General features: G+C 46.7%; 2 protein-coding genes across 15 annotated transcripts in view; both read right to left on the bottom strand.

Moving 5' to 3' along the window:
- Positions 1 to 8,982, bottom strand: part of ACACB (acetyl-CoA carboxylase beta) — a 158,279-nt gene extending 149,297 nt beyond the window's left edge. For 11 of the 14 annotated variants that reach the window (XR_010148148.1, XR_010148150.1, XR_010148149.1 and 8 more), the window contains exon 1: positions 6,697 to 7,667. The gene's annotated coding sequence lies outside the window, so the exon portion shown is untranslated. Of the gene's footprint in view, positions 1 to 3,408; positions 3,527 to 6,696; positions 7,668 to 8,648 lie in introns of those variants that run through there. The other 3 variants (XM_016924144.4, XM_063786044.1, XM_003313933.7) reach the window with 3 other exon arrangements.
- Positions 8,983 to 9,128: 146 nt separating this feature from the next.
- Positions 9,129 to 22,111, bottom strand: UNG (uracil DNA glycosylase). Its single transcript, NM_001246523.1, is given in 7 exon segments — positions 9,129 to 10,288; positions 16,550 to 16,728; positions 17,230 to 17,318; positions 18,155 to 18,252; positions 20,434 to 20,529; positions 21,075 to 21,281; positions 21,903 to 22,111. Coding segments are annotated over 7 exon segments (942 nt in total). The 5' UTR covers positions 22,035 to 22,111; the 3' UTR covers positions 9,129 to 10,147.
- Between the last annotated feature and the right edge of the window lie 120 nt (positions 22,112 to 22,231).

Below are 22,231 nucleotides of genomic sequence, written 5' to 3'. Positions count from 1 at the left end.
GCATGTCCAACAACTGATTATTCTATAATAGCTAGTATTGAAGTCTGCAGCTGATTTGCTTCTAAATAGAAAGGAGAGTGTGTTCAAGTTGTCCTCTGATATCACCTTCACTCATTATTTAATTTAAAAATATGGAGCTTAATTAGTTCAACAGGAGTGGTGGAAAATCCTTTAATCCTTTTTTTTTTTCTTCTGAGATGGAGTCTCGCTCTGTCGCCCAGGCTAGAGTGCAGTGGCGCGATCTCAGCTTGCTGCAACGTCTGCTTCCCAGGTTCAAGCGATTCTCCTGCCTCAGCCTCCCAGGTAGCTGGGATTACAGGCGCACCACCATAACTGGCTAATTTTTGTATTTTTAGTAGAGACAGGGTTTTGCCATGTTGGTCAGGCTGGCCTTGAACTCCTGACCTCAAGTGATCTGCCTGCCTCAGCCTCCCAAAGTGCTGGGATTATAGGCGTGAGCCACCCAGCCCTGTCTCAAAATCATTTTTTTTTTTTTGAGACAGAGTCTTGCTCTGTTGCCCAGGCTGGAGTGCGGTGGCACCATCTCGGTTCACGGCAAGCTCCACCTCCTGTGTTCAAGTGATTCTCCTACCTCAGCCTCCCAAGTCACTGGGATTACAGGCACTAGCCACCACACCCAGCCAATTTTTGTATTTTTAGTAGAGAAAGGGTTTCACCATGTTGGCCAGGCTGGTCTCAAACTCCTGACCTCAAGTGATCTAGCTCCTCAGCCTCCCAAAGTGCTGGGATTACAGGCGTGAGCCACTGTGTCTGGCCTGAAGAGACCTCTTCTATGTGTAGTTGTTTTCTGGGGCCCCAGCATGGGTCAGAGTGGCTAAAGTATGAGCCCAGAGAGCAGGACTTCTGGAGTACAGCAGACCTGGGTGGAGGCTTTGCCATTTGTTATCTGATTGGCCTGAGCCCATCATGGAAATTCTCTGAACCTTGGTTTCCCGGCCTGTGGAATGGAATAAATAAAATCTCCTTCCTAGGATTGTCCTCAAAATTATGTGAGATCCCATAATTATTATGGCATACCTGGGGTATGCCACCTACCCAATAATCAATACCTTGGTTTCTCTGCTGTGCCCAGCCTGGATTGTCTGATACAAGGATCCCTGGATTCCTGGAATAAATGAACACGGTCTATCTTCCTAGAAAATCACCTTACTCTACGGTCATAAATTTACTATTATCACTGCAAACAGAGAGATCTATTAGGATAGGATGTGAAATGTGCATACATTTTTCCGATCAAATGCAATATTTCTAACTCTGTTTCCTGGTTTCCCTGGGTACAGGTGAACTCTACTTTGAAGTAACAAGTCACTGAATCACAAATTCAGAGGAAGCATGAGAACAAGGTATTCCAGGCCAGGTGCAGTGGCTCATGCCCGTAATCCCAGCACTTTGGGAGGCCAAGGTGAGCAGATCACTTGAGGTCAGGAGTTCGAGACCAGCCTGGCCAACATGGCAAAACCCCATCTCTACTAAAAATACAAAAATTAGCTGGGCGTGGTAGTGCTTGCCTGCAATCCCAGCTACTCGGGAGACTGAGACTGAGGAATTGCTTGAACCTGGGAGGCAGGGGTTGCAGTGAGCTGAGATTGTGCCATCGCACTCCAGCCTGGGTGACAGGACGAGACTCTGTCTCAAAAAAAAAAAAAAAAAAAAAAGAACAAGGTCAAAGTTTCTACTGGGATAAGACTTCAAGGAAACCTCCATTTCAAAAGATTAAAATGTTTATTTCCCCATGAAGATTGGGTATCTCATGTAATGTAATACTCAAATTTCTGTCTCAGACCTAAAGGTGTTGAAAGTATGAGCGAGTTTACACAACACCTGAGCAGGAGCAAATAAAACTCTTAAGAGCTTCTGAAAGAAAGTTACAGATTAGAGATATTTTCATCTCTAAATCACATGAATTAGGATTGGCTGGGTCTTTCCACTTAAAACTTGGAGAAGTCATAAAAAGAAATGTTGTAAAGAACTCCATGTCACTATTAGCAGAAACATGCAATTTATAAAATGATATCTTTGGCCAGGCGCGGTGGCTCATGCCTGTAATCCCAGCACTCTGGGAGGCCGAGGCGGGCAGATCACTTGAGGTCAGGAGATCGAGACCATCCTGGCTAACACAGTGAAACCCTGTCTCTACTAAAAATACAAAAAAAATTAGCCGGGCGTGGTGGTGGGTGCCTGTAGTCCCAGCTACTTGGGAGGCTGAGGCAGGAGAATGGCGTGAACCCAGGAGGCGGAGCTTGCAGTGAGCACTCCATCTCAAATAATAATAATAATAATAATAATAATAATGATAATATCTTCACCTTTCAGTTTTTAAATTGCAAGTCCCATGTCCCGGGAATTCCCCGGTCCTGGGCAAATTGGGATGGTTGGTCACCCAACCTATATGGATGCCCATTGATATTAAAAAATAAAAGTAATCACAATAGACATGAGGGAGATAGTTGTGTACAGTGTGAGTGTACAGAATAAAAGGTCTGGGGGGTTTATACCAAAATGTGCACAGTGGCTACCTGGAGGAGGAGGGTTAGACAGGAATAACAGAGCAAGGAGACTTTTGCACGGTGCTGAGTGACTTTTTAACTTGCATATTATTTTGGAATGCATTTTTTCAACATTTAAAGAAAGTCATGTCTTCCTAGAAATATAGGATATAGGACCACTACAAACGCTTTACTCTTAGTCTCCTTTTTTTCTTTTTCTTTTCTTTTTTTTTTTTTTTTGAGACAGAGTCTTGCTCTGTCAGTCAGGCTGGAATGCAGTGGCGCAATTTTAGCTCACTGCAACCCCCACCTCCTGGGTTCAAGCGATTCTCCTGCCTCAGTCTCCCAAGTAGCTGGGATTACAGGTGCCCATCACCACATCTGGCTAATTTTTATATGTTTAGTACAGATGGGGTTTCGCCATGTTGGCCAGGCTGGTCTCGAACTCCTGACCTCAAGCGATCCACCTGCCTCTGCCTCCCAAAGTGCTGGGTAGCATGAGCCACCGCGCCCAGCCTTAGTCTGCTTTAAAAAAAAAAAAAAAAAAAAAAGAACAACCATTTGAGGAAACAGAAACAGAATACTATTCCTTAAGACAGTAGCTTTGGAGGCAAAAAACAAAAAACAGAATTGTTTATAAAACGTTGTGGAACTTATATGGGAGCATGTCCAGGGATCCACACCACCATTTATAGAAGCAAAGAAAGGCCCTTCTCTTTCATCTGCGTTACATTTCGAGCTCTTCTGATCAGCTTCCTTCAAACATGACGGGAGTCGTTTTTCCCCGGGGACCCCAAGTGCATGCCTTCAGACAGGGTCTGCTCTCACTATACATTGGGTTCGAATTTACCTGGACGTTGGCAGAATGGTCCGGACCCCGGGGAGGGGCGAGCTGACTTACCACTTTATTCCTGCCGCTTTTCTCTTGCCATGTCCTCCCCACCGTGCATTCAGGGTTACATTTTCCAGGTTCCTTGTTTGCTGAGGGCCTGAATCTAAGCCTGCTAGCTGCTTACTCTGGGGACTGCAAATGTCACTTTTAGATTAATCGGCCCCTGCTGTTTAAAAATATCCCTGGAGCACTTAACCTTCAAAGCAGCAACAACCCGGGGCAAAGATGAGAAAGATCCCACGTCAAACCACTTGTGCAGCCCTGGCTACTCCTGGGAGAGTTCTGCTATCTGCCTTTTAATCCCATAACTCGCTTTATTTCATAATTCTTAGCTGTTGAAGCCATGAGGCATCTAAAGTCCATGTTGTCGTAAGCAGTAGGCAGAAAGTCATCTGGGCCCTCCTGTGACATGCTGAAAATTAACTGCCTACAGGTGTTGGTCATTTGAGAAACAAGCCCCCATTGAAAACCGTGAATGGGAAGGTGATCGCTATCAGGTCACCTGGCTTCTCTCCCCTGAAAATATTTGGCGAAACCCTCTCAAATCACGCCACTTAATGGAATGTTTCCAATTTCTTGTGACTTGGGGATAAAAGAAAAAAACAGCTCCATTGCCACATTCTCATTCAGGGTCGACTGGCTCTTGCTAGGGTTGAGCACAGAAGAGGAAATTCAGCACACGCTGCAGTTACATAGTGTTCTGCAACGTGGGGAGGGCTGGCATGTGGGACAAAGGTCGCCTCCAAGGCCCAGCTGGAGAAGCCCAGCCAACTAGGCAGCAGGAAAGTGGAGACCACATAGGAGCACATTGTGCTCAGGCAACAGGGAAGGTGGAACCCACTTCCTGCCAACAATGATGGCCTTACTAAACAGCAAGTGGAGAAACTGGCGAGAGCGCTGAGCACGGGATCTGTGCAAAACGGTTTAAATGGAAATTGCTGCTGGGGCTGGTGCAGCCTGTTCACAGCTACTTCGTTTCTGGGCTTATTTTGCAATAAGGAACAGTCATTGAATATTGGACTTCTTGGGATTTTCTCCACTGGACTTGGAAGCATGTGCTCTGGAAACCTCAGCGTTATCAGTTGTAACCCCACAGCACCAGGTACATGTTACAGGAACCGGGGGTGAAGGAATGCAGGTCAAATGCCTGCACAATGCCCGGCCCGTGTCATATGTTCTCTAGCCACAGTAGCCCTTGTGATGGCTCTTAGTCTATTTATTAAGACAATGAAAGAGGTGACTCTCAAACAAACCTATGTTTCCAGGGAGAGCCATCTGTGATTCAAGGACATTTTTGTAAAATTCCATTGAAAAAAATTCTTAGACTTCTAACTTCATGAAAAAAAAATTCTTTCCCAGTGATTCCAAATAATCATGATCTAGGCAGGGTGTTGACAGTGGCAGGACTATTAGGCTTTGAAATCAAGCTGATGTGGGTTTGAATCCTCCCTCCATTAGCCATGACTTTGAGCAAATGGCTGAGCTTCAGTGTCCTCATCAACTACTTCACCATATGGGTGAGAAAATGAAATGATTTATATTGAGTTTCTGGCACAGGGGCTTGCTCATGACAAGCACTTAATATCTTTCTAATGAAATTCATTACTTTCAAAAAGACTAGACATACCTACACATACAGGTGAAGAACTCTGCGGTGATTCAGTTCTCCCTAGACACTATCTCTTTAAGACACAGGTATTTTCCGGAATATAATTGGAAGGCTTGAAACCAAAGTTATTCATAAACTCTTTCCATCAAACACAAGAACGGTAATAGAAATATATTTCTTCAAACAGCTGTTAGTTTCAGAAAGTCACAGGTATCAAGTTACATTTTTTGTTTTGTTTTGTTTTAGAAATAGGATCTTGCTCTGTTGCCCAGGCTGGATGGAGTGCAGTGGCATGATCATAGCTCACTGCAGCCTCGAACTCCTGGACTCAAATGATCCTCCTGCCTCAGCTTCCCAAGTAGCTAGAACTACAGGCACACACCACCCCTGGCTAATTAAAAAAAAAAAATTTTTTTTTTTTAGAGACAAGGTCTCATTATGTTGCCCAAGTTGGTCTTGAACTTCTGGCCTAAAGTGATCTTCTTGCCTTGCTTCCTAAAGCACTGGGATTACAGGTGTGAGCCACTGTACCTGGCCCCCAAAAAATTATTAAGTGACCACACGGTCTAACAAAACAAGGCACCTGGAAAGAAATCACCAGTCCTGCTGCAAACCGGACCCTCTGGGAGAATTCAGATGCCTTCCCCCACCAATTAAATCAGAATTTCCAGGGATGGGGTCTGGCTTTTGCATGTTTTAGCTTCTCTAGGCTGGAGGAGCACTAGCTTCTTGTTGGAAGGCTCCCTACCTTCCTCTCCCACACCCTCACTCCAAACATCATTAAGAGAGACAAAAGAACATGCTATATACACAACTAACAAGCAGAGAACAAAAATTATTGATCTCCTGGTCTGCTCCGCTCACCAATATTTATATTTCCAAGCATATTTCAAAAACTTAAAAACTGGTTCCCTAGCCTGGGCAACTTAGCAAGACCCCATTTCTATTAAAAACTTAGCCAGGTATGGTGGTGCATACCAGTGGTCCCAGCTGCTCAGGAGGCTGAGGCAGGAGGATCACCTGAACCCAGGAAGTTGAGGCTGCAGTGAGCCATGACTGAGTCACTGTACTCCATCTTAAGAAACAGAGTGAGACTCTACCTCAAAAAAAAGAAAAAAAAAATTGGTTCCCATTGACTTAAACTACAAAGGAACTTCCTGTTGTCAGACCCAAATTACAGTGTCAGAAGGACTCTAAGCAAGGAGGCCATCTCCAGCAGAAGAATGTTCTAGCTTTCCTCAGCTTGAGTCAGCACAAGTCAGCATGTGAGGTCTTTTCAAAGTAACCCAGAGCACCTCCCTGCAACCTGTTTTTCCTTGTAAATCTTGAAGGTTTGGCAAGGATGAAAAGCCAACACCACACGCATATGCCAAAAAGTTTGCTTCTCCACCAAACATATTTGCTAAGACTTTTATATGAGAAGCAAACTGAAGCAGAAAGTGAATTTGAACGAAGAGATGTATTATCTAATAATGCAAGCATACTAGCAACATGCTAAAGTCTATCTTTAAAAAATGCAAACAATTTATAGTCCCTGACCTTGCCCTGCTGGACGTAGATCAAAAGCAGGCAGTGACTTTCACACAATTAATTATTTTATAACTGGACGTTTCCAGTACAACATTTGCTAATAACTGACTTCCTTGTGTTACCAATTCCAAAAGCTGTTAGAGATCTCCCTAACTCACCTGAAAAGGGAGGAAACAGGAATCATTAGGCCAGGTTCTCAGAAGCCTCCCAAACCTTGCCACGTGGAACCATCCAGCTCCACATCCAGCATGTGGGTCCTGCCTTTGCAGAGGCAGGCTCCTCAGTGTTGAATGCTCTTGTTCCTCTTTGTGGCCTGGAAAGTTCAATATCCACTCAGACATTCTCTCCACTGGGAAATGTCTTCTTTCCTGGGCTGACCCAGCCGTTGCTGCCTTTTTGTTCCCACCGCACTGACAGTGAGTACACACAGGGGTCTGCAGACTGTGGTTCCAGATGCCTGTTTTCCAATAGCTCCCAAGCTAGGAGTGGTTTTTACATTTGTTAAATGCTTAGGAAAAAAAAAAAGATTTCGTGACACATGAAAATCATATTAAAATCTAATTTCAGTGTCCATAAATAATAAAGTTTTATTGGAACACAGCCTCGCCCGTTCCTGTACGTTTTGCCCACGGCCGCTTTCTCTGCAGTGAGTTGTTGAGCAGTTCCCACGGAGAACGGGTAACTGCAAACCCTCAAATATTTACCATCTGACCCTTCACAGAAAGTTTGCCAACCGCTGACCTAAAAGGCTAAGACTGCCTTTTATGCATCTTTGCATACTGAGTGCAGGAATATAGCAGACTTGACACATGAAAAAAGCAACTACCACATAGCTAAGAGTTCATCAAAATGAATTGCCTGGTTTTTTTTTTTTTTTTTGAGACGGAGTTTTGCTCTTATGCTCTTGTTGCCCAGTCTGGAGTGCAATGGTGCGATCGCCCGGGTTCAAGTGATTCTCCTGCCTCAGCCTCCCAAGTAGCTGGGATTACAGGCATGTGCCACCACGCCTGGCTAATTTTGTATTTTTAGTGGAGACAGGGTTTCTCCATGCTGGTCAGGCTGGTCTTGAACTCCCGACCTCAGGTGATCCACCCACCTCGGCCACCCAAAGTGCTGGGATTACAGGCATGAGCCCCCACACCTGGCTGAGTTGCCTAGTTTCTAAAGAATCAGTAATTAAATTTTTGGAGGGTCATGGACCCAGAAGCTGCTCTGTGTACTGTTTAAAGTGTCACCACATGACTAAAGTTCAATATATACACATATATATTGAATATATATAGATATACATACATATATAGTATACATACATATATATTGAACTTATATACATATATATTCAATATACGTATATTGAACTTTTGTATATATTATATAGAAATGTATGTATATATATTTAAAATATACATTTTATATTTTAAAATATAAAATAATTGTGTTTTGAATTATTCCTGGAAACTTGGAGCTCACTGCTCCCCCTACCGGCAGTGCTGCACCGGGAGAGAGAGAAGTGTGAAAAGCTAACTGGTGTAGCACAATTATCCCTTCACTTCTCCCTTGGCTAAGGGAGTCCACTGTTGTTTAGAGGAAGATCCCAAAGTTACCAGAGGGCAAATCGACCATGCATCCTCCTCCCGTGAAAGCCAGCTTGCTGACCACAAAATGTAGAATGATAAACCCTTCCCTACATAGATAAGGAAAGGAAGCAATATTTTCAAGCAAACTCTGGTCTCCCTCCCTGCCCTTTTAAGAAATGCATTTGCTAGTCTCGAGGTTCTGGCGGGATGCATTCTTTCTTGCCCATTTAGTTAAAAGTTTCTCTACTAAAAGTACAAAAATTAGCCGGGCGTGGTAGTGCATGCTCGTAATCCCAGCTACTTGGGAGGCTGAGGTGGGAGGATTGCTTGACCCCTGGAGGCAGAGGTTGCAGTGAGCCGAGATCGCGCCACTGTACTTCAGCCTGAGCGACAGAGTGAGACTCTCTCTCAAAAAAAAAAAAAAAAAAAGAAAAAAGAAAAAGAAAAAGAAAGAAAGAAAAAAACAACACAATTGTGGCTTCTTTGTTGGAACACTGGGGGATCCCACAGATCATCCTGACAGCTCCCACTACCTGAGCCTGGGCTGCGGACCAGTGCGTCATCAGGGAGTCTTCCTGGAGCCCTGGCCTCACTTCCGAGTTCCAGATGTCTCGGAGTCTAGAAACACTGGCTGAGCGGGGGATGCAGGCGGCTCCCCTCCAACGTCACAGGGCTTGGCAGAACGTAGCCACGACGGGCACGCCATGTTCCCCGAAGAAATGCCTTCCTCAGGCCGTTAGTTACCCCTCTGGGGTCTCAGCTGGCAGCCGGTGCTCCACGGTTCTCGGAGTTGGGGCGCTGCTCCAGGCCGGGGGTTGGGCCCAGCGCTCACCGCAGCCAGGGGAGGGTTGGGCCGTTCCACTGAGCGGCAGGGCGGGGAGGAGGGGCAAGGGTGGCCCCTCCTGCAGACAGTGGTTGCTATGGGAACCCTGGGAGGCGCCAAGGGAAAGGGCAGCCCAAGGACGTCCATGGATGCCCCGGCCTGGACGCACAAAGGACACTTGCACAAAACAAACTTTTAACAAACTTTTATTAACAAACCTCGCGTAGAGCCAACTCTAACCCTACTAACAGCAAAAACAGCATTGCTAACAAGATCAAGGATGGAGGTGCAGACCCAATAAAGATTCTCTTAAAAAAAGGACTGGGAAAAAATATATATATATATATCTGCATGAGTACTTTTTAAAAAACTAAAACTTTCCAGTGTTGCAGAAAAAAAATCCCAAAGTGATTTCAGTCGGTTAAAAAAAACAGTACTTGGCAGTCTGTGCTGCCTTAAAAACCCCAACTGGACATAACCCTACGAGAAAATCACCCCACCCCATAAAGACAAAATTCCCTTTTCTCCTCTTCCTTGTTCAAATTCCACTGCTTATTCCACCAACACCCAAGGAATAACAAGACCCAGCTTACTTCTCTCGGTCCCTTATCTGATAAGGCTCACAGCAATCTTAACCTCTACTACAATCAGGAAATTGAGCCCTAATTTCTGGGCCAGATTCTGGAAAGTTGCAAAACATCCTTATGCTGCGAGGGGCCTGAGGACTCCTTCAAAGATCAAGGGGGCAGTGGAACTGGCAGACTGGCATGCCTGCCCTGCAAGGCTGAGACAAGGGGACCTTTCTAAGCAAAAACACCCCAACATCTGTCACTGAAAGTCTAACCAGGTAAAACCAAGGAGCAGCAGGCGCCAAACTAGGGCTGTGCCTGAAAGGTGCACATCTCCCCTGTTTCACCAAAAAGGCAAGGGAGATAAAGAGAGCCAACTGAGTATTTGACCTCATCTGTCTTCTGCGTATTTTAGGCCGAAGCCATGTTGCAGAGAAAGACATTTGGTCAAAGGGTAGCCTTTGTTGTTTGTGGTTGGATACAGCTGCCATTCCTGGACAGCCTGGTTCATGGCTGCTTTCTGGAAGCTTTTCCCCCTTATGCAGAGTACTTAAGAATTAATAGGAAAATTTTCAGTGGAACTTCGTAACTGGCAAATACGTTAACAGCAGCTTCTCAAAGGCCACCCCTCAGCTGATGATCACAGCTCCTTCCAGTCGATGGGCTTCTTGCCAGACTTCTGCAGCAGCTCATTGGTCTTTGAAAAGTGTCTACATCCAAAGAACCCTCTATACACTGACAAAGGGGAGGGATGAGCCGTCTGTAGTACATGGTGCCGCTTCTGAAAAAGATCAAGAATAAATGGTGGCAGATTTGGGACTTTTAAAATTTTTTTTTTTTTTTTTGAGACGGATTCTTGCTGCAGTGGCGTGATCTCGACTCACTGCAACCTCCGCCTCCCAGGTTCAAGCGATTCTCCTGCCTCAGCTTCCCAAGTAGCTGGGACTACAGGCGCGTGCCACCACACCCAGTTAATTTTTGTATTTTTAGTAGAGATGGGGTTTCATCATATTGGCCAGGATGGTCTCGATCTCTTGACCTTGTGATCCGCTCGCCTTGGCCTCCCCAAAGTGCTGGGATTACAGGCGTGAACCACCATACCCGGCCGGGACTTTTTTTTTTTTTTTTCCCCAAAAAGGAAGGACTGTGGCTGTTGCACTTTAAGACCCTGTGTGATTCCCCTTTGCCCTCTAAATTCTCCCCCTTCCAAAGTGGGGCATTCAGCATTTGCATTAGAACATTAGTCCGTTTGTTGAGCAACTACCTACCTTTGCTAGGCTCTGAGATGCAAAGAGCACCACCCTCTGCCTTCAAATTGGCAATTATCTATGCAATTTTCAAGTGTCCCTATCGTACCGCCAGCAATTTCCACTGCTAAGACTGTATTTGCTAAAGGACACCATGATGCATACACACACAGATAAACTCCTCAACTTATTAATACAATGGATGTGGTTAACATCTTGGAAAACCCATCCTAAGTAGAAAATATCCTAAGTTGAAGATATATTTATGACATATAACCTGCTGAACATCATAGCTTAACCTACCCTACCTTAAACATGCTCAGAACACCTACATTAGCCTACAGCTGGGCAAAACAAAGCTTCTTTTACAATGAAGTGTTTAGTACCTCATGTAACTCATTGAACACTGTACTGAAAGTGAAAAATAGAACGGGGCCAGTCACGGTGGCTTACACCTGTAATCCCAGTGCTTTGGGAGGCCAAGGTAGGAGGATTGCATGGGACCAAGAGTTTACAACCAACTGAGGCAACATAGCGAGACCCCATCTCTACACAAAAATTAAAAAGTTAGCCAAGTGTGATGGTATGCACCTGCAGTCCTAGCTACACAGAAGACTGAGGTGGGAGGATCACTTAAGCCCAGGAGTTCGAGGCTGCAAAAAGCTGTAATCGTGCCACTGCACTCCAGCCTGGGTGACAGAGCAAGATCTTTTTTTTAAATTTTTTATTTTTTGAGATGGGGTCTTACTCTGTCACCCAGGCTAGAGTGTAGTGGTATGACTGTGGCCCACTGTAGCCTCCACCTCCTAGGCTCAAGTTACTCTCCCACCTCAGCCTCCTGAGTACCTGGGACCACAGGTGCGTGCCACCACACCAGGCTAATTTTTTGTGTTTTTTAGAGACAAGGTCTCACTATGTTGCCCAGGCTGTTCTCAAACCCCTGAGCTCAAGTGATCCGCCACCCTGGCCTCTCAAAGTGTTGGGATTACAGGCGTGAGCCACTGCTCCCAGCCAAGAGACCCTGTCTCTTAAAGAAAGAAAAAAAACAACAACGTGTGAGTGCTCAAAGTATGGTTATACACCATTGTAAAGTCGAAAAAAATCAAGTCAAACTTTATAAGCCAGGGACCAGTTGTACCTACACAAATAGGAACATATAAAAGGACTCACTGACACACTGCTTATGTCAGCTAAAACCTAGTATACAATTCAGTGTTACAGAACTGGCTAAATGTATTTTTCTAAAGTTCTTACAATGTAACACCACATAACTCCTAGAAAAACATGTGAAAGATAAATATACTGATGAGATGACCTCCAAAATTTACCAAGTGAACAAAATGCAAAATAATTTCATTTTCTAAAAACTTTAGAAAAACACCCAAGACACTGTATTTAGTAGTTCCTTTAAGAGAAAGAAATAGTGGAAGCCATTTACTTTCCATTCTGTGCCTTTCTGAACTCTCTGAATCGTCTTACAGCTCCTAAGAAGGAAGAATTAAAAAACAAAAACAAAAACAAAAAAATCTCGCCACAAAAATGGAATAGTTGGCCAGACGTGGTGGCTCACACCTGTAATCCCAGCACTTTGGGAGGCTGAGGTGGGTGGATCACCTGAGGTCAGGAGTTCAAGACCAGCCTGACCAACATGAAGAAACTCCGTCTCTACTAAAAATACAAAATTAGCTGGATGTGGTGGTACATGCCTGTAATCCCAGCTACTCAGGAGGCTGAGGCAGGAGAATCACTTGAACCCAGGAGGGGGAGGATGCAGTGAACTGAGATCACGCCATTGCACTCCAGCCTGGACAACAAGAGTAAACTGTCTCAAAAAACAAAAACAAAAACAAAAACAAAAACGGAATAGTCAGTGGCCAGGTGTGATAGCTCACGCCTGTAATCCCAGCACTTTGGGAGGCCGAGGCAGGAGGATCGTTTAAGTCCGGGAGTTCAAGAGCCAGCCTGGGCAACGTGGTGAAACCCTGTCTCCACAAAAAAATACAAAAATTAGTCAGGTGTGGTGGCGCACGCCTGTGGTCCCTGCTACTCAGGAGACTAAGGTGGGAGGATTGCTTGAGCCTGGGAGGTTGAGGCCGCAGTGAGTTGAGATGAAGCCAGTGCATTCCAGCCTGGGTGACAGAGCTAGACCCTGTTTCAAAAGAAAAAAAGCAATAGTCATACATCACCTAATGACAGGGATGCATTCTGAGAAGTGTGTTGTTAGGCAATTTCACTGCTATCCGTACACCACAGGGCATCTTTACACAAACCCAAATGGGATAACCTACCACTACACACCTAGGCTATATAGTGTAGCTTATTGCTCCTGGTCTACAAACCTGTGTAGCATGTTACTGTACTAAATACTATAGGCAACTGTGACACAATGGTAGGCATTTGTGTATCTAAACATAGAAAAGATGCAGTAAAAATATTTTTTATTTATATATATATATATATATATATATGTTTTTTTTTTTTGAGATAGAGTCTCACTCTGTTGCCAGGCTGGAGTGCAGTGGCATGATCTCAGCTAACTGCAACCTCTGCCTCCCGGGTTCAAGCAATTCTCCTGCCTCAGCCTCCCAAGTAGCTGGGACTACAGGCACACGCCGCCACACCTGGCTAATTTTTTGTATTTTAGTAGAGACAGGGTTTCACTATGTTGCCCAGGCTGGTCTCAAACTCCTGAGCTCAGACAATCCACTCGCCTCGGCCACCCAAAGTGCTGGGATAACAGGTATGAGCCACCACACCCGGCCAGAATATTATAATCTTATGGGACCATCGTCATATATACAGTTTATGACTGAAACATCATTATGTGGCAAATGACTACTTTGATTTTTTAAAAATATCAACTATAGTTATTTTAATAGGGAGATATAGACCATTTTTGTTTTCCTCTTCTTTTCTGTATATAAAAACTAACGAACAAATCACTGTTTCTCAAAACGCTCCTGCCTTCAAGGGGCTCAGTCCAGGAGGGGCGATGAGGGGTGATGACTAAAGCCAGGCAATCCAGTGTGGTTAAGAGTACAGAGCCTGGAGCCAGACTGCCCGGGGTTGAGGCCTACCTCTACCATTCAGTAGCTGTATCACAGGGAAGTTGCTGCAACTCTAAGCTGCTTCAGTTTTCATCTGTAGACTGGGAATAACAATACCGCCCAGCTTATGAAGTTACTGTGACCAATCAAATGAGGATCACAGGTGCTGAGTGTGATAAGAAGTCATGCACACCAAATGCTGAACACACACACGCAAGCAGCACAGGCCCCTGTAAATGTCAGCCCTGCAGAGCTCTAAAGAATCCCAGAAGCAAATGACCTCCACACTGTAGGCAGAGAAAGCAGGATATGCAAAGGCAGGGAAGTGGGGCACCGTGAAAAAGTAAAGGGGAATGGGTCAGCTTAGGGATCGGAGTGCAAAGAGGGATAGAGTTAAGTCTGGGAGGCCGATTGGGGGCCACCCTCCTACCCCCCTGAAATCAGATCTTCGGCCTAAGGCAAGGCCTTCCAGGGAGAAAGCATCAGAACCCTCCAGGCAAGATCAGGTGAGGGCCTGAATGAAGGCAAAGGTGGTCAGGCAGGGGTAGATTTGGAGGGGGAAGAAAGAACACAGATATGAATGACTGACTGACTGGGAAGGGGGAAAAAAAGGACAGAAGAGGGGAGAAAGAGAGGTAGGCAGGTGTCAGTAATAGATCTGGCTGGACAACTGGGCAGATGATGGTGCTTTTTGCTGCTAGGGAGTGCAGAGGAGGAAGTTTAGTGAAGCATGGATGAGAAAAGGAGAAACTTCGTTTGGAAAATGTTGAATTTGGCATGTTTATGGGGCAGTAGTAACAAGGCACTCTATAGATCAGAAGAGACACTGGGCTGGAGATATGCAATTTGGCTTTAATGACCAAGCTACTTTAACAACTGTTTACTTTCAGACCAAACCATGATTAAAGATTACCAATATACTGTGGAAGAGCAACACTGGCCGTAAACCTCCCTAAGGGATAGAGATTAGCAATTACTCTCACGCACACTTCTTACATACCTAGATCATCACATCTTAGCAGTTCATACCAGTCAGATCTTAGGTCACTCATACAAGTGTATGCCTACCTCAAAGCCTTTCTGAGAGTTAAGTAAGATTCTGCATGCAAAGTACTCAACCTGGTCGGGTGCGGTGGCTTACATCTGTAATCCTAGCACTTTGGGAGACCAAGATGGGAGGATCGCTTGAGGTCAGGAGTTCAAGACCAGCCTTGGCAACATGGTGAAACCCAGTCTCTACTAAAAATAAAAAATATTAGCTGGGTGTGGTGGCAGGCAACTGTAATCCTAGCTACTCAGGAGGCTGAGGCAGGAGAAGTGCTTGAACCCAGGAGGCGAAGTTGCAGTGAGCCGAGATCATGCCACTGCACTCCAGCCTGGGTGACAGAGAAAGACTCCATCTCAAAAAACAAAAGTGCTCAACCTAGTACCCACACAAGGTAGGGGTTAAATATACGTGCGCATTTCTGATACCCCCGTTACCTCCTGCTGATACACCAAAAACTATTGTCAGGTTACCTCTGCTAAGCCCTTGCCTTCGATCATTGAAGCATTTACTCTATAATTTATCCCCCACCCAATGTCTCTCCCATTTGCCAGGGATGAACACACCCCTGGCTCGTCTCCTTCCCACCCCCTATCTCTCCCTCCTCCACTCTGCGGCTCTCCATCAAGCCTCCATCTCTAGTCCATCATGGTTCTCCTGGAGAAAGATGATGGTGACACATGCCTCAAGGGCAGCAGTGGCGAATGAGAAGCAGTAGACTGGGGTGTTTTGGGAGGCAGAGTTGATGGGATTTACTGATGGGATGGAGGATTCAAGGATGACTTTAAGGTCTCTGATTTCCACAACCAGGTGTAGAAGTGCTTCAGTGAGTGAAGGGAAGGAGGGAGGTAGCAGATAGGGGGAAGATGCAGGGAGGGGAGCCACTGGTTTGGTCGTGTTGGGTATCTGCTATTAGACCTTGGGGTTAATAATGATCACCGATAGGCCGGGTGTGGTGGCTCATGCCTGTAATCCTAGCACTTTGGAGGTTGAGGAGGACAGATCGCTTGAGGTCAGGAGTTCAAAACCAGCCTGGCCAACATGGTGAAACCCCGTCTCTACTAAAAAATACAAAAAAATCAGCCGGGCGTGGTGGCGGGCGCCTGTAGTCCCAGCTACTCGGGAGGCTGAGGCAGAATCACTTAAACCCAGCAGGCGGAGGTTGCAGTGAGCCAAAATCACACCACTGCACTCCAGCCTGGGCAACAGAGCGAGACTCCATCAAAAAACAAAAAAAAAAAACCAAAAAAAAAAACCCCAAAAAACCCAGAAACAAAACAATAATGATCACTGATAGTATTTTCATGGGCAAGTTAAATTTGTGATTGAGTGGAATTCTTTGTGTTTTCTATATGCTCCCAAATTTCTTGGAAGCCAGAAACATGCCTCATCCATCACTTGTTAAGTGAATGGTACCCAGGGACTTGTATCTTGTAGACACCAAGTTCATGCCTACAGCACCAACTGCATTCAGTCACAAGTTGGCCAGTTGCTTTGCTTTCCTCATACACAACTCATCACCCCTATAATTTGTCCAAATTCTTCTCAGTTTTCAATGGGAAACCCTTATAACAGGCCTAAGGGAAAATAAAAGTTATTTTATAACATGGATTTTCCAGGACCAAACACAGCAGGGACTCCTAGAATTCTTTACATTGTTTTTATAGTGTTAAAAAAAAAAAAAGAAAGAAAACAAAACATACCCTATCAATGGCACTGCCCTTCTTCTGAGCATAAGAGCCCCAGAGCAAGAAAACAAGGCCATTCGAGTTCTGATTTAGCCAGGACACAACTGCATCAGTGAACTGCTCCCAGCCTCGCTCCTTATGAGAGTTGGCTTGATGGGCACGAACCGTGAGGACAGCATTGAGAAGGAGAACACCTACACACATGAGAGAAACAGGTTAAATGTAGGCTCAGGCAAATCAGCCCAATACCCAGCAACAGGAGCTAAATCCATGATGAAACCAGTGCTTGATGGGATCCAGTGTAGCAAGGTGTGCTTCCCTGCTGCAGCCGGCATAATGGCAGCAGCCACTACCATCAACAATGGAGTCGGGGCTGGGTGTGATGGCTTACGCCTGTAATCCCAGCACTTTGGGAAGCCGAGTCGGGCGGATCACCTGAGGTCAGGAGTTCGAGACCAGCCTGGCCAACATGGTGAAACCCTGTCTCTACTAAAAATACATTAAAAAATTAGCCAGCTATGGTGGCTCATGCCTGTGGTCCCAGCTACTCAGGAGGCTGAGGCATGAGAATTGTCTGAACCTGGGAGGCAGAGGTTGCAGTAAGCTGAGATTGCACCACTGCACTCTAGCCTGGGCAACAGAGTGAGACTCGGTCTCAAAAAAAAAAAAAAAAAATCTAGCAGTCGCTGGCTTACCTTGCTTGGCCCACCCAGATAAATCTCCATGGCCAGGATGAACAAAATCCTCTATGTCTGTAGACAACTCTTTATAAATGTTCTCCAAACTGAAAGCAAGCCACAAGAAAAACAAAAAACAGAATCTTAAGCATAATTTTGAAAGCTCAGTAACGTCTAAGACATATGTGAAAAGGTTAGAAGTTACAGCCAGCCCTTGGAAGGGACACTGGCACATATGGCGCCGATTAATGAGATCAACACTGCCAGTCCTCCTTCTAACAGGTGACTCTGCCAAAGACCTTTACTTTAGTCTGTACTTGGATTTAACAGCACTCTGGAAAACCTAAGTAAATCAACCCAGCAGTTATAACCCAGACCCCCACTGTTGCTCAGGGACAGTTTTCTGTCCTTAGCATATTTATGTATATCATACACCAAATCCTCCAAAAGCAGTGGTTCTTGTTTTTTTTTGAGTCTTGCTGTGTCACCCAGGCTAGAGTGCAGTAGCAGGATCTCGGCTCACTGCCACCTCTGCCTCCCGGGATCCAGCGATTCTCCTGCCTCAGCCTCCCAAAGTGCTGGGATTACAGGCGTGAGTCACCGCGCCCGGCCCAAAGCAGTGGTTCTTAACCAGGGGTGATTTTACCCCCCCAAGGGACTTTTGGCAATGTCTGCACATTTTTCATTATCACGAGCTGGGGGTTGCTCCTGGTTTCCAGTGGTAGAGGCCAGGGATGTGGCACAAGATCCTGCAATAGCACAGGACTCCTCTCCTCCTCCACAACAAAGAATGACTCAGCCCCAAATGTCAATGGTGCTGAGGCTGAGAAATCCTCCTCCGAGGCTAGTGAACAGTGCCCCAGATAGTCCCACTTGTAATAAGCTAAGTACACATCTGAAAGGAATCATGTCTGGACTGCAGTCACCTGTAAAGCAACTGTACCTGGGCGGAGGCGGAACAGGCCTTTGAACACTAAAGCAGAGCCCGTGAGCTTGATTAGGTCCATGATATGGATCCTGTCCCAGGATGACAACCTTCACCTGTGAACCACCAGGGGTCAGGAATTAAACAATACTGTAATGTAAGCAGCACAGACCCTGCCTCAAACAAACATAAACAAAACAAATAAAACAACTTCTATGGCATAGATTGCTAATAGCAGAGTTGCTGGTCAAAGGCTAAGCGTATTTTAAACTTGTAAAGATATGTACCTAGTTGCTTTTTTAATTTTTTGAGACACGGTTTTGCTGTTGCTCAGGCTGATGTGCAGTGGTGCCATCACAGCTCATGGCAGCCTCGCCCTCCTGGGCTCAAGTGGTCCTCCCACCTGAGCCTCCAGAGTAGCTGGGCCCACAGGAGTGCACCACTATGCCCACCTAATTTTTTTTTTTACTTTTTGTAGACACACGGCCTCCCTTATGTTGCTGAGGCTGGTCTCAAATTCCTGAGATCAAGGGATCCTCCCTCCTCGGCCTCCCAAAATGCTGGGATTACAGGCATGAGCCACTGTGCCTAGCCCCCAGTTACTTTTCAATGAATTAAAGCAATTTAGGGCCTGGCATGGTGGCTCACGCCTGTAATCCCAGCACTTTGGGAGGCCGAGGCAGGCAGATCACGAGGTCAAGATATCGAAACCATCTGCCCAACATGGTGAAAACCCATCTCTACTAAAAATACAAAAATTAGCTGGGTGTGGTGGCGCACACCTGTAGTCCCAGCTACTCGGGAGGCTGAGGCAGGAGAATCACTTGAACCCAGGGGGTGGAGGTTGCAGTGAGCCGAGATTGCACCACTGCACTCCATCTCAAAAAAAAAAAAAAAAAAAAAGCAATTCAGATTTCCCACCAGCAGCATATGAGGATGTCTGCTCCCCTATATCCTCTAACAGGTGGAGCCAGAAGAGAATGAGGTCAGATCAAAAGGGCCATGGGAGTAGGTGGCAAGAGACAATGAAATGAAATGAAGTTCCTGTCACGGGAGGTGTTGAAACATAGGCCGCCTCGTCCTTCCCATCCAGGGCCCACCCACCTAGTCTTCATTCTCAAGCTTCTTATCAAGATGATTTATTCACCTATTTCACTATGTCATTTCACAGATATTCATTAAATCACAAGATTCTTGCCCCAGTTTACAAAATGGGGGAGGAAAACGGGTAAGAAACCTAAAAGTCCAGTGTCAGCAGGTGCTAAATGCATCGTAGTGGCTCAGAGGAAAACTGGATCACAGAGGTGGCAGGCAACGGACTTCAATTCAAGGAGGTGCCACAGAGGCATCTACTTGATTTTTAAGAGACAGAAGTGGGGAGGGGTTTGCCACACTGTCCAACTCTGGAGTGGGAGAGTGGGAGGTGGAGGTAAGGCTGAGAGGTAGGACGTGGCCCTATTTAAAGAGGGTTGCTCTGCTTTCATAGTTCAACAGTGAGGAGCCACGGTTTTTTTTGTTTTGAGACAGGGTCTGGCTCTGTCGCCCACGCTGGAGTGAAGTGGTGTGATCTCAGCTCACTGCAACCTCTGCCTCCTGGGCTCATGCGATTCTCCCACCTCAGCCTCCCAAGTAGCTGGAATTACAGGCGTGCGCCACCATGCCTGGCTAATTTTTGTATTTTAGGAGAGACCAGGTTTCATTGGTCTTGAACTCCTGACCTCAAATGATCCTCCCACTTTGGCCTCCGACAGTGCTGGGATTACAGGCATGAGCCACCGTGCCCAGCCCCACGAACTTTTGAACACAAGATGGATGAGAGCCGCCAACCAGCAACTGTTATATAAGACAAACTAAAGCAAAGGGATCTGATAACAGAACCACAATACTGTTCAGGCCAGAAGTCAAGAGCTTGAAAGTGCTAACTATAAGGCAGTGTGGTCAGGTCAAGGTGGGGTTGACTGTAACAAGCTGCAAAAGATTTAACTGCTTTGTGTGTCAGTTTGAACTTCACCACCACCATGACATCTGACACTGCGGGAGGTTAGTTTCAGGATTTAAAAAAAATACAAGAAATAAGAGCACAGGATGTACATAGTTTTCCTTTTTGCCACATAAATACCACGTGGTAAACATTAAAAAGAGTAAATACAGGCTGAAATACAGTCAGCCAAACCTCGGGATTTCAGTGTTTTACTTACTACTGAATGATGGACTGTGGCTTAACTCCAGTGTCCCTAATTTAAAATTACTATTTGACTCCTTCTCCCCAATAAAAATTATCAACAAGTTGTACTTACATCTTTTATGTCACACATCTGGGTCCAGGTGAACACTTGGTGTGGGGGTGGATAAACAGTGTAATGCTTTCTTTCTTCTGCAACAAATCCCATTAGCTGATTTAAAGATAGACTTAAAATCAGATTCTCATTGGAAACCATAAGAATTCAATAAGAAAGCTTCTAGTGCAAGTTATTTGGAACATCATTAGTTCTTTGTCATGTTATGTCCAAATTCTTTTAAAAAACAACAAACAAAAACAGTGCCTGCCCCCCAACCTAAGTGGTTCAATCAGGTCAATTCCTTGCCTCTTTCTCTGGGCTGGGTCCTGACAGTGCCATTCCTCTCGGCTTTTTAAAGCTCAAGCCAGGTTTCATTCAGGATGGTTGGTGATTTTACTACGCCAGCCTTTCCTGGACAATAGACTATGTGACTTAAATGAATCCATGATATCATCTCGCGGGTCGTTAACAACTTTAACCAATATAAAGCTGCAGAGTGAAACATCATGGCTTTCTTTTACCCCCTTTGTGAGTGAAGGAGGTTGAAGGGGGTACAACCTAAGCCTACGGAAACATGAACTTGGCCGGCTACACTAACAAGACAAAAGGGCCGGCAGCCTCCACATTTACCCTTATGGAAGGTGCATTTCCATATTTACCTTGATAAAATACGGTTTCCCGAACTCCCCGCTGAGGTGCTTCTTCCAGCTCTCTCCAAAGCCCACGGGCACGTTGCGGGCCGCGAGTCTGAGCAGGGCCGCGGCCTTGTTCCTCTGGATCCGGTCCAACTGCTCGGCACTCAGCGGCGAGGAGGGCGGCGTCCCAGGCTCCTCCTGCCCAGCCGGGGCCTTCTTGGCTGGGATGGCCTGCAAGTGGTCCCCGCAGAGGCGGCTCAAGAGCTGCAGCGGCCCCTTCCTAGGCGTCCGCAGCTTCCGGCCCAACGCCCACGGCCCAAGGCAGAAGACGCCCATTTGTGGAATAGGTCCCAGCAAAAGCGGGCAGTAAGAGCCCAGGGCTGGGCCCGGTCGGGGAATTGGGAATTAGGTTCTAAACTGGAGCGGGGAGAGGGGCTAGGAGGCGCCCTATGGCTTCCCGAGGAGCGTCGCGGTGACTGGGAACCCTGCACAGAGGTGCCCCGCCCCCGCCAGACCCGCCCCACCGCGTCCCCACGTGGTCTTTTCGCGGCAAAAAAACCTCCCTCTGGGTCCCGCCCCCTCTCCCCTCTGATTGGACAGCGCACCGAGCCAGGCGGGCCTGCGACGCGCGGATTGGCGCCATGGGCCCCGAGACGCGTCCCCATTGGCTGGCCCTTTAGCATGGCGGCCCATGGGGGACAGCGGCGGCTATTTTGAACACGTGGAGGCTATTTGGAAAGCGGAGCCCGGGTTTACCGAGTCAGAGGCGCGATCCTGCACGCCCTCCGTCAGGCGGGGCCCACCGCCTTCCTCCCCCTTCACCCCCTAGCCCCGGCCCAAGCCGCGCCTCACCGCCGCATCTCCGCTTTCCTCAGGCACCCCAGCCACGCCGGTCCCCTGGACGGCCGGCTCGGGGCTGGGGGCGTGTCGCTTCCTGGCGGGGCTGGGGGAGAAAAAGGAGTAGAGCGTCTTCTGGCCGATCATCCTGGAGCTGAGGAGGCAGCGAACGCGCGCCACCCGGGAACCGGCGAGGCTAGCCCTGGCTGTGGCGGTCAGCAATTGGCGCCAAGCGGCCCGCGCATGCTCCGAGCGGGGGGCTTTGCTGGGGGCGGGGGGCGGTGGAAGGCCCAGTGCGCATGTGCGGGAGGGGCTGGAGTGCAACGCCCCTGGGAGGAGGTGGG

Source organism: Pan troglodytes, chromosome 10, assembly GCF_028858775.2.
Source record: "Pan troglodytes isolate AG18354 chromosome 10, NHGRI_mPanTro3-v2.0_pri, whole genome shotgun sequence".
NCBI lineage: Eukaryota > Metazoa > Chordata > Mammalia > Primates > Hominidae > Pan > Pan troglodytes.
Note: the sequence above shows the minus strand (reverse complement) of the source record. Positions and strands in the feature narration are given on the sequence as shown.